This window comes from Otolemur garnettii, unplaced genomic scaffold (assembly GCF_000181295.1).
Source record: "Otolemur garnettii isolate 467f Iridium unplaced genomic scaffold, OtoGar3 scaffold00035, whole genome shotgun sequence".
NCBI classification, from domain to species: Eukaryota; Metazoa; Chordata; class Mammalia; order Primates; family Galagidae; genus Otolemur; species Otolemur garnettii.
In genome coordinates, this window is record NW_003852430.1 from 5,441,479 (window position 1) to 5,457,681 (window position 16,203).

The following is a 16,203-nucleotide window of genomic DNA, read 5'->3' on the forward strand; positions in this document are numbered from 1 at the left end:
CCTGCCACCTTAGGTGTATGTGGCTGGCGCCCTAGCCACTTGAGCCACAGGTGCTGAGCCTGTGCTTTGGGTTTTCAGGAAGAATCTAAGTAAAGAAAATTAATAAATTTGTGTTTTAGCCAAATGTTTTCCTGTAAAGTGATAATGATGCTTGGCCTTAAATTTAAATAAAAATATTTTCCTGGAAGCTATTAAGCTTGTTGAACTGAGAATGAGTGGCCTTAGTTCTTGACTAACATGTTTCTCTTAGGTTTGGAAAATAATGTAACCCAGTGATTATGCCTTTAAGGACAAAAATCTGAAAGAAGTTCATTATAGTTTATTAATTATGTTCCTTCTAGATACATTTCCATCTGTATTTAGGTAGAATAGATATTAAACATTTTTATTAGGCATAAGTTATAAACTAAATCCATTCATTGTATTCCCAAACAACGAAAGATTGAGATCCTTAACATTTTTTGTCTTTACATAGTCTTGTTCAGTAATTAAAGTTTTAACAATTTTATTACGTATGCTGATTGTAGAAAAGTTAGAAAATAGATACAAAGAAAAAAAACCTCTCCAGATAGAAATAGCCACTGTTTAACATTTTTTTTATAGCCTTCTAGATTTTACTGTGGTAGGTATTTACTGGATCATTTTCCCTTAACAAATATAATTGACAAGGAAAGTCATAGAAATGTCAATTTAATGTCACTTCTTTGGTTATTGGGATTTTGTGTCATGTTGCCATTGACTTGCCCATTTAGCAGTTTTAAACACTTTATTTCACAGTAAATCACAGTTTTACAGCATTTAAAAAAATTTTTTGGCCATTCCCACAAAAGCAATTTTTTTTTTTTTTTTTTTTGTAGAGACAGTCTCACTTTATTGCCCTTAGTAGAGTGCCGTGGCATCACACAGCTCACAGCAACCTCCAACTCCTGGGCTTAAGTGATTGTCTTGCCTCAGCCTCCTGAGTAGCTGGGACTACATATACCCTCCAACCTCAGTATATCAGGCCAGCACCCTACCCACTGAATTATTAAAAACTTTTAACTGTTGCCAGGAAAACTTTATTCATTAAACTTTATCAGTAAATGAAAATAGTGGAATTCTTGTTGGATGTAACTAATCTTTTATGGTTGGGTTTTGTGGATTGTAATCCGATATTTATGAGTTCATGGTCTGGAGTGGTTTGTATTGAAATAGTTATTGGTCTGAAGCAAAAAGAGAAAAGTAATGACAGTGCAGCTTGTTTGTCACAAGGCTAAATGTGTTCAGTATGGGAAACTACTAAGGGAAACAAAGGGTTGGCCTCAGACTGTGTCCTTGATCCTCTTATGAAATGTTAACTGTGGATATTAGTTACTTTTTAAAAAATGACCTCGACAAAACCTTACGTCAGATTTTCCTTCTCCTCACCACCTTCTCTCCCCACTTACATTGACCTGCAACTCCTTCTGCTAGGTGCCATAAGAAAGCCCTTTTCCTGCCCAAGGTGCATCCTATTTCTAGACTTGGAATTTGTGCTGTGACTTACCAAGCTATAATAAAAGATAAAAACATTGTTCTTTAGAAGAAAATAGTTCTTTTACCTGTATATGCTTAACTTTCATTGTCATGTGTACCCCAGTTTATCCAATATTTTGAATCTGTCATTTCTAGGACACATCCCAAATTTGTTTTGTATGTGTTTTTTACCTCAGGTTTTAGGTAAAAATATAAAGAAGTATATTTGAGCTGGGTGTGATGGCTCATGCCTATAATCCTAGCACTATGAAAAGCTGAGGTGGGTGGATTGTCTGAGCTCACAAGTTGGAGACCAGCCTGAGCCAGAGCAGAACACCATCTCTAAAAATAGCTGGGTGTTGTGGTGGGCGCCTGTAGTCCCAGCTACTCGGGAGGCTGAGGCAAGAGGATCGCTTGAGCCCAAGAGTTTGAGGTTGTTGTGAGCTATGATAGCATAGCACTCTACTGAGGGTGACCAAATGAGACTCTGTCTCAAAAAAAAAGTGTGTTTGAGAATATAAGAATTTCATAGTAGCTAAATCAGAATTTTCCTTGTAATGTCTCCTGGCTTTACAGCATCCTCCTTAATTCTGTGCATTTCTGGATATGGAAGAAAACTGATGCAGAGAGTGATCTAAAATATGGGCAAATGGAGGCTCCCATATTCCCCATGTTTTTCCTAAGGCTTTCCTGTGCTCCCTGAAAATAACTGAGTGAATAGCACTGATAGCTTATTCACAGCCAATATAAATTCTTTAATATTATTATAAAGAAGTTAGTCCATGTGACCATTGCAGATACTTCAAGAAGGATGATCCTGAGGATCCTATAGTCCTTACTTTTACCATAGATTCAGAGCCAATTCAATTCTTGCTTGAGAAGTTACATATCTGAAAGCCTGACCTTTATTAGAAAAGCTCCAAAGACCGAAATAGTAATTCAAGATTATAAGATTTGGGGGATTTGGCAAATTTAGCATAAGGAGAATAGTTGTGGAATTTTATTTTTATGGTTTCACATTAGATTATAAATCAGCATTTTGGCACTCACAGAATGGTAGAAGTTCCCAATGCTGAGAATTAAGCGGCCTTTTAAGCAACTACGATCCCACAACCCAAGATTCGTGATGGAAAAAATGTTCAAATACTTATTTTTTCTCCAGTCTTAACTGAAAACACCTTATTTTTATTTTTTTTATTTTTTTTTATTTTTATTTATTTATTTATTTTTTTTTTGAGACAGAGCCTCAAGCTGTCCCCCTGGGTAGAGTGTCATGGCATTACAGCTCACAGCAACCTCCAACTCCTGGGCTCAAGCGAGTCTCCTGCCTCCGCCTCCCAAGTAGCTGGGACCACAGGCGCCCGCCACAACGCCCGGCTATTTTTTGGTTGCAGCCGTCATTGTTGTTTGGCGGGTCCGGGCTGGGGATTCGAACCCACCACCTTAGGTGTACGTGGCTGGCGCCTTAGCCAGTTGAGCTATAGGCGCCGAGCCCTTATTTTTATTTTTATTATTATTTATTTATTAGAGACACAGTCTTCACTTTGTTGTCTTTAGTAGAGTGCTATGGTGTCGCAGCTTGTAGCAACCTCCAGCTCTTGGGCTTAGGTGATTCTCTTGCTTCAGCCTCCATAGTAGCTGATATTACATGCACTGGCTGGAATGCCCAACTATTTTTTGTTGTAGTTTGGGCAGGGCGGGTTCGAACCTGCTACCCTCTTATGGGGCTGGTGCCCTACTCACTGAGCCACAGGCCTTTCTTACAGCACCTTTCTTACAGCAATTTTCTCAGTTTGAAGTGCTAACGTTAAAATGGCAAAGGTTTCCAGGTTGAAGCTCTTGTTTTTTCTAGCTACCATTCTTTTTCCTCCTACTAGGAGTAGATTGTCTCCCAAATCTGCTTTCAGTATTGATAGCCAGAGTTCCCTTTTTTTTCTTTTTACTAACAAAGTAGAAACTTTCTCTGTAGTGGAGAAGAAGAAGGAGTCCAAACTCCGTATCTTCTGTTTTTAACATTGTGAATCTTTTCAACCCTTCAAAGTCATGAAAGACAATAAAGGGATCAGCAGAATTAGTAGAATAACAGAAACATTCTTTTTATTGAGACTTAATAATATACAGGTTGAGTATTCCTTATCTGGAGTGTCTGGGATCAGAAATGCTTTAGATTTAAATTTTTTATTTTAGAATATATACATATGCTATCAGTTGAGTACCTCTAATTTGAAAATCTGAAATCCTAAATGCTATAATGAACATTTCCTTTGAGCATCATGTCAGTGGTGAAAAAGTTCTGGATTTGGAGCATTTTGGATTTCTGATTTATGGGTTGGGGGTGCTCAGTTTATGGTTAAATAAAAGATAACATAGGCTGCTAATACTAAATATAAGAAAATTAATTTTAGTACATAATTTATTATAGTACCAATAGATTTTACTTATTAAACCTTTAAAAGGGGCCTCAGATGAGTTTTAGAATTCTAAACAAATGCTTAAATATTGTTTAAAGGGCTGTACGACTTCCTAATGTACTGAATATCTTTTGCCAGCATATGAGTATGATTTGAAAGGAGTACGGTTTTCAGAATATACTTACATTTTGCGACTAGTGGATGACTGACTAAAAATTGTATTGGATCATAGTATAATTGCTGAGTTTTAGCTTTCCATCCAGATTATATCTTTAATCAGGGAATCATTACATATGCTTTAAAATAAACTTCAAGAAGAATAAATATTAAGTAAAGTTTTCCTGAATGAATATAACTTTAGAAGTCATTCAAAGTGGTTGTTTAACCGGACCTAAGAAAAAGTGAAATGATAGTGGAAGCCCCAATTCAATGGAAGCTCTTCCTAGTGAGAATCGCCTTAATTTATCTAACATGTGGCCTTCTTCCTGCCCCAGAGTATTCACATTGTTGGTAGTGACACATGAGGAACTAGAAAGACAAAAAATTTCATTTCCTAGTACATGTCTATTTTCAAATGACACTGTATTTAATAATAAAATATTCATAATTTCTCCTTCCTGTCCCTTATATCATTGCTGTCATTCATTTCAAATATACATAAGCGTAAATGAGTATTTTTATGTATAGACAGGCTGAGTATACCTACTCAGAAATCTATAAAGTCCAGAAGCTCCAGAATCTGGAACTTTCAAGGGCTGATGTGATATCACAAAAGCAAAATTCCATACCTGACCTCAGGTGACAAGTTGCAATGCAGGTGCACCATGCAGTTTATTCAGTGTTCCCAAGGAATAAAAAAGACCCTCCCAGTCCTCTACAGCTGCAGTATATTTTCTCACACACACCCATCCCCCCCTAAAGTGTATTCACAAAGAGTAATAAAATGCAAATGTGCAGGTATAAAGATATTGAAAATATCAAAAAGCCTATAGATACCTCAATACATAACAGTGATGAGAAAAAGAAGAGTCATTTAAGTCTGTCTGTGGCATAGAAAGTCAAGCTGGTGGAGAAACTGGAGAGCATTGTAAGTGGAATATCTGACAGGAGTCTGATGGTGGAATGACTACCATATATGTCCTGAAGAAACAGGGTAAACTGTTCGCTCATGTTCTGTGCTGAAAGTGATGAGAAGAAGTTAGTGTGAAGTAGAACAATACTGCATTTTACACTAAAAATAAAAAATCTTAGTCACTTATTGAGAGAGTGGATTTATCAGTATTGGAGTGAACACATGCCACTTGATGATATGCTGGTCATGTAACAAAGATCTGTCATGATGAACTGAAACATGAAGGGAACTATGAATATTCAACAGGCTTGTTGCCGAAATTTAAGGAAAGACACAGCATTGAATTTTTAAACGTGTGGTGATAAAGCATCCGGTGATCATGAAATGGAGAAATTCTTTGACAGGTTGCTAGGGTCATTGCTGATGAAAACCTGATGCCAAAACAAGTCAGTAATGCTGATAAAAAAATCATTGTTTTAGTGTTATTATCCCAGAAACAATTGATGAGATGGCTTCTATAGGAATTAAGGATGCCAAGGACAGAATAACTGTACTGGAATGTACTTGTGTAGCAGCCACACATAAGTGTAAACGTGCTGGGCTGGGCTTTTCTCTTCTTGCTGTTTACAAGTCTTACCTGTCTTTATGTTAACAAAAGACATGGATTACCAAGGATGTCTTTTCTGATTGGTTTCACAAACATTTTATACTAGTGGCTTGTATTCACTGCAGGAAGGCTGTATTGGATGAGGATTGCAAGAATTTGTTATTATTTGACAGCTGTTCTTACCTTCCAGCTGAGATGCTTATGAAAAATAATGTTCATGCCATGTACTTTCCTACAAATGTGACTTCATTAGTTTAAGCATGTAATGAGAAGATATTCTTAGATTAATGAAAGGTAAATATCAAAACACTTTCTGGAACACCATGCTAGAAGTAGTGAACAGAGCCATGCATATGGAATGTTTTCAAAAGGACTTTAGCATGAAGGATGCTGTATATGCTGTTGCCAATGCTTGAAACACAGTGACTAAAAACATAGTGGTACATGCCTGGCACAACCTCTGGCCTGCCGCTGTGTTCAGTGATGATGAACAAAGCTAATGACTTGGAAGGATTCTGTGTGTCAAATGAGAAAAGTCTGATATCCCCTTACATATGCAAAAAAGATTATCAGTAAGCTGGAAAAAAGTGAATTTCAGAGACATTTTTTAAACACTGATAATGAGGCTCCAGTTTTCACTTACTGCTCAATGGTGAGAATGTTGATAGTGGTTATTAAGATGATTGTGATAACAGTGACAGTGAAGATGAAGTTAACACTACAGAAAAAGTATCCATAGATGACTTGGTAGAATGAAGGACTAGACCAGTGTGTATTTATCACGGGATAAGAAAACATGCCAATTTTTAAAATCAAAGAGACTTCTAAGTCAAAAATCATTATTAATGAGACAGATGACTCTGGAGGAAACCTTTTTAAAAAGCCATTTTAGGAGAATGCCTCCTTATCACTAGAGAACCCACTTTCTGATCTCTCAACTGCAAAATGTATGGAGATTGAAATCCTATCATGGTTTATTGTTGCCATTAACAGCTGACTCAGGTGTTCTGATGATGCAGCTGTGCTCACAGTTGCCCTCAATACAGGATTTTTCCACTGTATTAATGGTATGTCTTATTTTTTACTGTTAAGTACTTTTGTGTGAAAAGTTTAAGAAAACGACTATTCATCAGTAACATAAATTTAGTCAGGAATGATGATGAGGCCAAATAACCACAGATGGTCCCCACGGATGGCTGAGTTGGTGACATCTTTGTTTTCTGATTGTGTGATGTACACAGCATGCTTTCATGTACAAATTAATAAAAAATATATGAAATTACCTTTAGGCTACATGTGTGAGATATATGAGAAACATAAATGAATTTTGTGTAGACTTGGGTCTATGCCGAAGATATCTCATTATCTATGTGTAGATTTTCTAAAATCTGAAAAATATTCAAAATCCGAAACAGTTCTGGTCCTAAGCATTTTAGACAAGGGAGGCTCAACATGTACATACACTTGAACAAATGTAAGTATACATAATCAAATACATTTTGTTATTGTTGTTTTGCATGAACTTTATTAGGTAAATTGAGGATAAGAAAAGTTTTTATTTTGCATTTTATTTTTACTTATTCTCTAGTGCCCTTCTTTATATATATCTGAATTTTCTTTTTCTTTTCTCTTTTATTCTTTTATGAGATGGGGTCTTGGCTGTGGACACTTAGGCCAGAGCGCAATAGTATGGTCATGGTTCACTGTAACCTCAGGCTCCTGGGCTCAAGGAATCCTCTTAATCAGCCTCCTGAATAGTTAGGACTTCAGGTGTGTACCACCACATCCAACTAATTTTTGTAAAAAAATATTTTTTGTAGAGATAGGGTCTCACTGTGTTATCCAGGCTGCTCTGGACTTTTTTGCCTTAAGAGATCCGAAACAGTTCTGGTCCTAAGCATTTTAGACAAGGGATGCTCAACATGTACATACACTTGAACAAATATATTTACTTTATATCCCTCCTATAGGGATATGCCCACCTCTAGGGATAGGATTACATTTTCCTTCTCCCTAGAGACAGGAAAAAATTCAGTTTTTTCTAGCAACAAATTCAATTTTTTTCCCCCTGTCTGAGAAAGCCTTTGTTTCACCTTTGCTTTTGAAAGATAATGTCACAGGATACAACATATGAAGTTGGTCTTTTTTTCCCTCTTAACACTTAAAATATTTCACTCCACTCTCTTCTTCCTTACATGGTTTCTAAGGGGCAGTCAGATGTAATTCGTATCTTTATTCTTCTAGGGGCATCCCCCCTTCTCTCAAGGTTCCTGGATCTGTGGTTTGGTGTCTGACATTGACTGGGGAAATTTCAGTCATTACTGCTTCAAGTGTTTCTTTCTTTTCCTGCTGATATTCCATTACGTGTGTTATTACACCTTTTTTACTTGCCCTGTGTTTCTTGGACATTTTATTCTGTTTTTTTCAGTCTGTCTTTCTCTTTTTCTGTTCTGGAAGTCTCTATTGACATACTTTTTTTTTTTTTTTTGAGACAGAGCCTCAAGCTGTAGCCCTGGGTAGAGTGCCATGGCATCATAGCTCACAGCAACCTCCAACTCCTGGGCTTAAGTGATTCTCTTGCCTCAGCCTCCCAAGTAGCTGGGACTACAGGCGTCTGCCACAACACCCAGCTATTTTTTGGTTGTAGTTGTCATTGTTGTTTGGCAGGCCTGGGCTGAATTTGAACCCTCCAGCTCTGGTGTATGTGGCTGACGCCTTAGCCATTTGAGCTACAGGCGCCAAGCCTATTGACATACTTTTTTTTTTTCATTATTTTTTTTTTCTTCTTTATTTTTTATTAGATCATAATTGTGTACATTAATTCTATCATAGGATACAGTGTGCTGCTTCCATATGCAGTTTGGAAAACTCTCATCCAACTGGCTAACATAGCCATCATGTCTTTCTCATAATTGTTGTGTTAAGACATTTATATTCAACCTTTAGACAAATTCACATGTACCCTAATAGGATAAATTATAGGCGTGATCCCCACAATATCATTTTCTTCACCCATCCTCTCCCCTCCCCTCCACCCCTCCCCTTTCCCCGTGGTCTAGGGCTCCATTTGGATTGTAGCTTTCCTAAGATAGCTAACTATTAGTTTCATAATAGTGTTGAGTACATTGGATACTTTTTCTTCCATTCTTGAGATACTTTGCTAAGGAGGACATTTTCCAGCTCCATCCATGTAAACATGAAGGAGGCAAAGTCTCCATCTTTCTTTGTGGCTGTGTAGTATTCCATGGTGTACATATACCACAATTTATTGATCCATTCATGGGTCGATGGGCACTTCGGCTTCTTCCATGACCTAGCAATTGTGAATTGGGCTGCAGTGAACATTCTGGTACAGATATCTGTATTATAGCGTGATCAGAATGGGAAAAGATATTTGCTGGTTATGCTTCTGACAAAGGCCTTATAACCAGAATCCACAGAGAACTCAAGCGTAGTAGCAAGAAGAGAACAAGTGATCCCATCGCAGGGTGGGCAAGAGACTTAAAGAGAAACTTCTCTGAAGAAGACAGACGCATGGCCTACAGACATATGAAAAAATGCTCACTATCCTTAATCATCAGAGAAATGCAAATCAAAACCACTCTGAGATATCATCTAATGCCAGTTAGATTAGCCCATATCACAAAATCACAAAATCACAGATGCTGGCAGGGTTGTGGAGAAAAGGGAACACTACTACACTGCTGGTGGGAATGCAAACTAATACGTCCCTTTTGGAAAAGCATATGGAGAACACTCAGAGATCTAAATATAGATCTACCATTTGATCCTGTAATTCCTCTGTTAGGTATATATTGACATACTTTTAAGCTCAGATCCTTTCCTTAGCTGTGTCCAGTCTAGTAATAAGTTTATCAAGTACGTTCTTGTTTCTGTTACTGTATTTTGATCTCCAGCATATATATTTTTATTTTTTTCTAACATCTTTTTCATTCTTTCTTAGAATTTTTCTCTGACATGTTATCTACTTTAAAAGTCCTTAACATATTAATCATAGTTGTTTTTAATTCATGGTCTTTCCAACATCCCTGCCTTGTCTGGGTCTGGTTCTGGTGCTTGCTCTATCTCTGGAGACTGTTTTTTGCGTTTTAGTATGATTTGTAATTTTTTGTTGAAAGCGGACATGATGTACTGGGCAGAAGGAACTGTGGTAAATAGGGCATTAATAATGGAATGCTAAGGTGTAGGGGCAGGGTAGAGGGAAGTGGTCTCTAGCCCTGTGATTAGACTTCAGTATTTAGGTGAACTTATGTCCTTGAACTGTGACTTCACTAGTGCTTCTCTCAGGTTTCCCCCACTTAGGTGGGACAGGATGGCTATAGTGGGTTGGAGTGAGGTATAATATTTTCCTTCATCCAGGTTAGTTAAGCACCGATAAAATCCCAGCAGTTTAGGCTGTGGTTAAATAATTTCTCTTAAGGGCAAGTCTTGTTGGGGAGGGCCAATTCCTCTAGATATTTCAGTGTGCTTACTTGTTCCCTCCCCTGCCAGAAGCTTAAGGGGATTTTTCTCCATAGCTCCTGGAGGTAAGAACACAAAAAAGTGTGAGAACCCCTCTATGTCTGGGTACCCTGGGGTTTTAATTCTTAGACATGTCCACACTGAGCATCCAGCAGTTCAATTATATTTCGGTTTTACTACTCCAGTACTTAACTCTTGTGGAGGTTTCTGCTCATGAGTTTCTGCTTTGGTAAGTTAGTGTTCTTTATTTTCCCCCCTTTCTCCAATTTTAGGGAAGCAGCAGTTTGATCCATGACTTCATTTCTCAAATGTATCTAAAGAGAGTTGATCAGTTTGCTCAACTTTTTACTTATTATTAGGATGAAGTGGCAACTTGCTAAGGTCCCTGTATGCTATCTTGGAAACTAGAAGTTACATCTTTTTTTTTTTTAAAATAATTTCTCTTAATACTGTTCTCACACTGCTAAAAGACCAGAGCCAGAGATGTTTGTATTGTTAAATCTCCTCGGGTGGACTTAAAGGCTTGATGACATAACCTTATTGTCTCAGAGCAAAGCAGCCCAAAACTTTTCAATACCAAGATGATTATACAGTGAATATATGTTCTAGCAGCTAATTTGTCTGAAACCAAAGATGCTGATGGATAGTTAGCTGATTTACAAAATACTATATAAAATATAAAATACATAAGATAGGTTCTTAAAAGAAGTAAATGGTTCTTTAGCACAGTAGTAGTTTGGAAAATGGATATATGTTGTCCAAATGCTAATTTTTTTAATTAAAAGGAATGAAAATTATTTTTTCTATTATAGGAGAATGTTAAACGTAAAGACCATATTGACCATCAGAAGGATAAAGTTGCTTTGACTCTGGCTCGTCTAGCCCGCCATGTTGAAGTAGAGAAACAGCAGAAAGAAGAGAAGAATAGAGCATTCCGGGTATGTGCTTATTTTAATTGGTGTCTTAATGGATTATTGTGCTTTTCATAATAAAGTTATAAAGAGAAACCTTTAATCAGAAAGACTATGATTTTCCAAGTGTATGCTCAACAGAACACCTCAGTTTAATCGTAATTCATAGTAGCTGTTTTTAGTTTGTCAGATTCTTATCCTGTGTCTGTCTCTTGAAAAAAATACAATTAATTGAGTGGACTTTACTTTTGAGAATTAAAAATCATGAGATTTCTCAAAGCAAATGAGCAATTAAGAGTGGTTACTTTTCACAAAAGTGAAGAGTTTATCAGGGCTTTGATAGATACTAAGCTGTTTGCTATAACATTATTTTGTACCAAATAGAGCCAGTCCACTTTCTTAAATTTCAGCTTGTCTCACCAAATAAAATCCAATACTATGAGGAAGAAATTTGAAGCAGGGTTGCAGAAGAGCAGCTATGTGGAAAATGAAGTCTAATTTAGAATCTTGCATGAAACAGATGTTTTTCTTGATTTGCTTTAGAAGGCCCCAAATGAAGTTACTTGAAGAACTTCCTCAGTACTGGCAGGTATCTGGTAGGCTCTGTTAGGTAAAGGGTGATGAGTTGGGTAAAAAAACCCCTCCATACTAAAATGAAAGTTTAAATCATGATGTTGCCAGCAGCTGTTTGGATTTTAGCAAGTCACTTAACTTTTAAGTTTTATTCTGTGAAGGGACAAGTAGATGATCTTCCAAGTCGGATGAGCACTATGATTTTATAATTTTAACACCTGTGTTTTTGATTCCATGTTCCATTGGTTATCATAAAGAAATTTGTGTTTTTCTATAGCTTCTGCTTTAATATTTCTTAATTTGGTATTAAATCTTTAAATTTAGGAGTAGGTTAGTTTGAGACTTTATGATATAATACCACTTAAATTAGATCATAATATTTTTTATATTTTAAAATGTTTATTACATAAAGACAGACACACGCACACTATTATTTTTATCCTGGCAGAAACACTATTAAATTTTAAGAAAGTTTCTTTTCCAAAACTTTTCAGTATCTTTTTTTTTTTTTTAATGGGTCATGGAGAAAATCTTTTTGAGAGAGAAGACTATTTGCAGACTATCTTACTATTCCCTAGATTTTCTGAGTGATGCTGGCCTCTTTTCCCTAGAGTATTTTTTTTTTTTTTTTTTTTTTTTGAGGCAGAGCCTCAAGCTGTCCCCCTGGGTAGAGTGCTATGGCTTCACTGCTCACAGCAACCTCCAACTTCTGGGCTCAAGCGAGTCTCCTGCCTCTGCCTCCCAAGTAGCTGGGACCACAGGCACCCGCCACATCGCCTGGCTATTTTTTGGTTGCAGCCGTCATTGTTCTTTGGCGGGTCTGGGCTGGGGATTCGAACCCGCCACCTTAGGTGTACATGGCTGGCGTCTTAGCCGGTTGAGCTATAGGCGCTGAGCCCCCTAGAGTATTAATGGCCACATTAGTCAACATGACAGCTAAGGTTTTTCTTAAGGGTAATTTAAGATTTTCCACGCATATGTATGTTCATTCATTGTATTAAAGGCTTCACATTGAAGACATTATTTTAAATTGAAAAATTGTAATTTTTTGTGTAGTCATGTGTAAAGAATAAATTAGACAAGATTTTATTCTTATTTAAGGAGGAAACTGTCTTACAGTGGTGCATTAGCCCATTGCTTGCAATCCATCCATGATTTTGTTTTCCTTATTTGATTCCCCTTACAGATAACTTGTTCTTTAAAACTAGAGTGCAACATCCAAAAAACAAAGAAAAAATACCCAAAAAGGAAGATAATGAAACTGAAATAGAAATAATTTTTGAAGAATTCTAGTGAATGGTAATTCTGGCTAAAAATAGATACCATAGAAAATATCTTTCAGCCAGAATGGAAAAATGAGTTTGGGGAGCTCGGTGAATAGGGCACTGGCTACATATACCGAGGCTGGCAGGTTCAAGCCTAGCCATGGCCTGCTAAACAACAGTGACAACTGTAACCAAAAAATAGCCTGGTATTGTGGTGGGCACCTGTAATCCCTGCTGCTCGGGAGGCTGAAGCAAGAGAATCGCTTAAGCCCAAGAGTTTGAGGTTGCTGTCAGCTGTGACACTATGGCACTCTCCCGAGGGTGACATAGTGAGACTCTGTCTCAAAAAAAAAAAAAAAGGAATGGAGAAACGAATATGACATGTACTCAATACTAAATTGGAACTAGTTAATCAACACTTACATGCACATATGGAAGCAAAGTAGGTGTGACGGGGGAGAAGGGGAAGGATCAGCTCACATCTAACATGGGTACAATGCTCAGTTTCTAGGTGAAGGGCACACTTATAACTTAAAATACACAAAAACAAACTACATAACCAAAATGTGTGTACCCCTATAATATTCTGAAATTTAAAAAAGAAAAGAAAATGTGTTTCAACTCTTCTACGCCTTTGTGAATTATTGATGTCTTCATTATTAAAGTAAGTTATCTTTTGTTTTTGATGGAGAGGTTTTAAAGAAAAAAAGATTTATTGAAGTCTTCACTGGATACTGTCAAAGATCACTGTGCTGTGCTAACCAGGGGCCAGCTGCCAGCTTTGCTTACTGACATTCCAGGAGTTAAGATGATTTGCAAGAAGGGTTGTAACCCTAAAGTTTGCAGAAGTTGATTTGTGATAGAAAAACGAGGGCTAATTTTGGGATGATTTTAGTAAATATTTTCTTGAGTATTGACTGTATATGTTCAGAATTCAAATTTTCTTGTACGAGATGCCAGAGAACTTTTTAAAAAAGTGTTTAATTTTAGTTATTAGAAGTTCTTTTTAAAATAAGTATGCTATTAGCTACTATGTAGTAGTGTTTAATCTCATTTAATTACTTTAATTGAAAGGTTTTTATTGTAATGAATTTTTATAAAGAACTTGATAAATTATTTCATTTTATACCTAAGAAAATGTCTTAGGATATACCTACGAGGAGCTATTGCCAAATCTGGATAAGCTTGATTATACTATTTGTTTCCTAAACATGTTATTCAGGACACTAATCCTATAGGGATATACTTAGAAAAAAAAATTTGGTAGTTGATGAAGTTGGTTTACTGTACACTCTACATACAGAAAATCACAGTGCATGGTAGCACCTTAGGGCTTCAAAAGTCCTATGTGAAAGGTTCCTTTTAAATTTTTTTTTTTTTTTTGAGAAGAGAGTCTCATGTTGTCCTCCACCGTGCCATGGCGTCCTAGTTCCCAGCAAACTCAAACTCCTGGTCTCAAGTGATTCTCTAGCCTCAGCCTCCCAAGTAACTGGGACTACAGGCGCCCGCCCCAATGCCCAGCTATTTTTAGAGATGAGGTCTCGTTCTGGCTCAGGCTGGTCTCTAACTTGTGAACTCAGGCAATCCACCCTCCTCGACTTCCCAGAGTGCTGGGATTACAGGCATGAGCCACCACCCTGGCCTGATCCTTTTAAATTTTGTGTTAAGGTCAGCATGTTTATACATACCTACTTTGATTACTGAGAATTTAGAAAAAATTTATATAATGCATATAACATACTTGAGAAGTAGTATTTCATGCTAATACTTTGAACAATGTGTAGATTTTCTTCAAATTAAAATCTTAATCCGGCTCGGTGCCTATAGCTCAACCGGCTGGGGCGCCAGCCACGTACACCTAAGGTGGCAGGTTCGAATCCCCAGCCCGGACCCGCCAAACAACAATGACGGCTGCAACCAAAAAATAGCCGGGCGTTGTGGCGGGCGCCTGTGGTCCCAGCCTCTTGGGAGGCGGAGGCAAGAGACTCGCTTCAGCCCAGGAGTTGGAGGTTGCTGTAAGCTGTAATGCCACGGCACTCTACCCAGGGGGACAGCTTGAGGCTCTTCTCAAAAAAAAAAAAAAAAATCTTAATCCACACTTTTTTCTCCACTTACCCTTCCTGATAGAAAATCATGTTACATTACTAACTTGGCTATGCATTCTGGCCTTTTCTTACAAATCTAGCATTTTTTTGGCTCTCTGAATTCTTTTAAAATACATACAAATCTTTGAGACAGTATGATATACTTATTCAGTGCATGATTTCTAGAATCGGATTGCCAGAGTTTGGATTCTGGCATTGTTCCATATCCTTAGGTAATTTATTCCACCTGTTTGTACCTCAGTTTTTTTAAAATCATAAGATAGGAGCAATAATAATGCCTGTCTTGGGGCAGCACCTGTGGCTCAAAGGAACAGGATGCTGGCCCCATATGCCGGAGGTTGCGGGTTCAAACCCAGCCCTGGGCAAAAACTGCAAAAAAAAAAAAAATGCCTGTCTCAGAGTTATTGTCAAAATTAAATTTAAAGTCCTTTTAAAACAGTGGTAAGTGTTAGTAAATGTTAATTCAATGGCAAGTGGTGAGTAAATATTAATTCTTATATGCAGCATGATTAGAGAGTACACAAATTGTTTTATGAGTAATTTAACTAGAAAGATTTAGGCTTTTAGCAGTGCATCGGTTCAGTGGTTGGCATTGGCCAGTTACCTGTTGTAAATAAAGATTTATAAGAATACTGTCACACTCATTTGTATATGTTGTCTGTGACTGTTCTCATACTTCAACAGCACAACTGAGTAGTTGCAGTCGATAGTATAGGGCATGCAAAGCCTGAAGTATGTGTTATCTAGCCTTTCGTGGAATAGTTTGCCAACTCGATCTAGATAGCAACAAATGCTTTATACTGGCGAATATTAAGTGACAGTGCATATCTGCTTTTAATATTATTCACTGAACAAATATTCATTAGGGTCCTTCTGTATATTTTAGATTACATTAGGAAAATTAAAAAATATGTATAAAGTCTAAAAATGAAAAAATCTTTTACATTTCATTCCCAGAGGTAGCCATTAATAACATTTAATATATAGAGTAGACATAAAGTTTGTGTGCAGTTTAAATTGTGTTTTTTTCTCTCTGTGAGTGTATATAAATTTAAATTATTCTCTGTAAACATATATACATTTAAATTATTCTTTGTTTATATTTTGCCTTATTTGTTTAATATAATTTGGTAACCTACTTGGTATCAAAAGTATGATCTCTGGCTCAGTGCCTGTGGCTCAAGTGGCTAAGGCGCCAGCCACATACACCTAAGGGGGCAGATTCATATCCAGCCCGGGGCCGCCAAACAACAATGACGGCTGCAACCAAAAAATAGCCGGGC

General features: G+C 37.1%; 1 protein-coding gene across 1 annotated transcript in view; it reads left to right on the plus strand.

Annotated features, from left to right (window-relative positions):
• The window catches only part of ZNF451 (zinc finger protein 451), a 91,588-nt gene that overhangs the window by 23,737 nt on the left and 51,648 nt on the right, over positions 1-16,203 (plus strand). Inside the window, exon 4 of the mRNA XM_003789663.3 lies at positions 10,879-11,004. Within this exon, the coding sequence (XP_003789711.1) occupies positions 10,879-11,004 (126 nt within the window). The remainder of the gene's footprint in view (positions 1-10,878; positions 11,005-16,203) is intronic.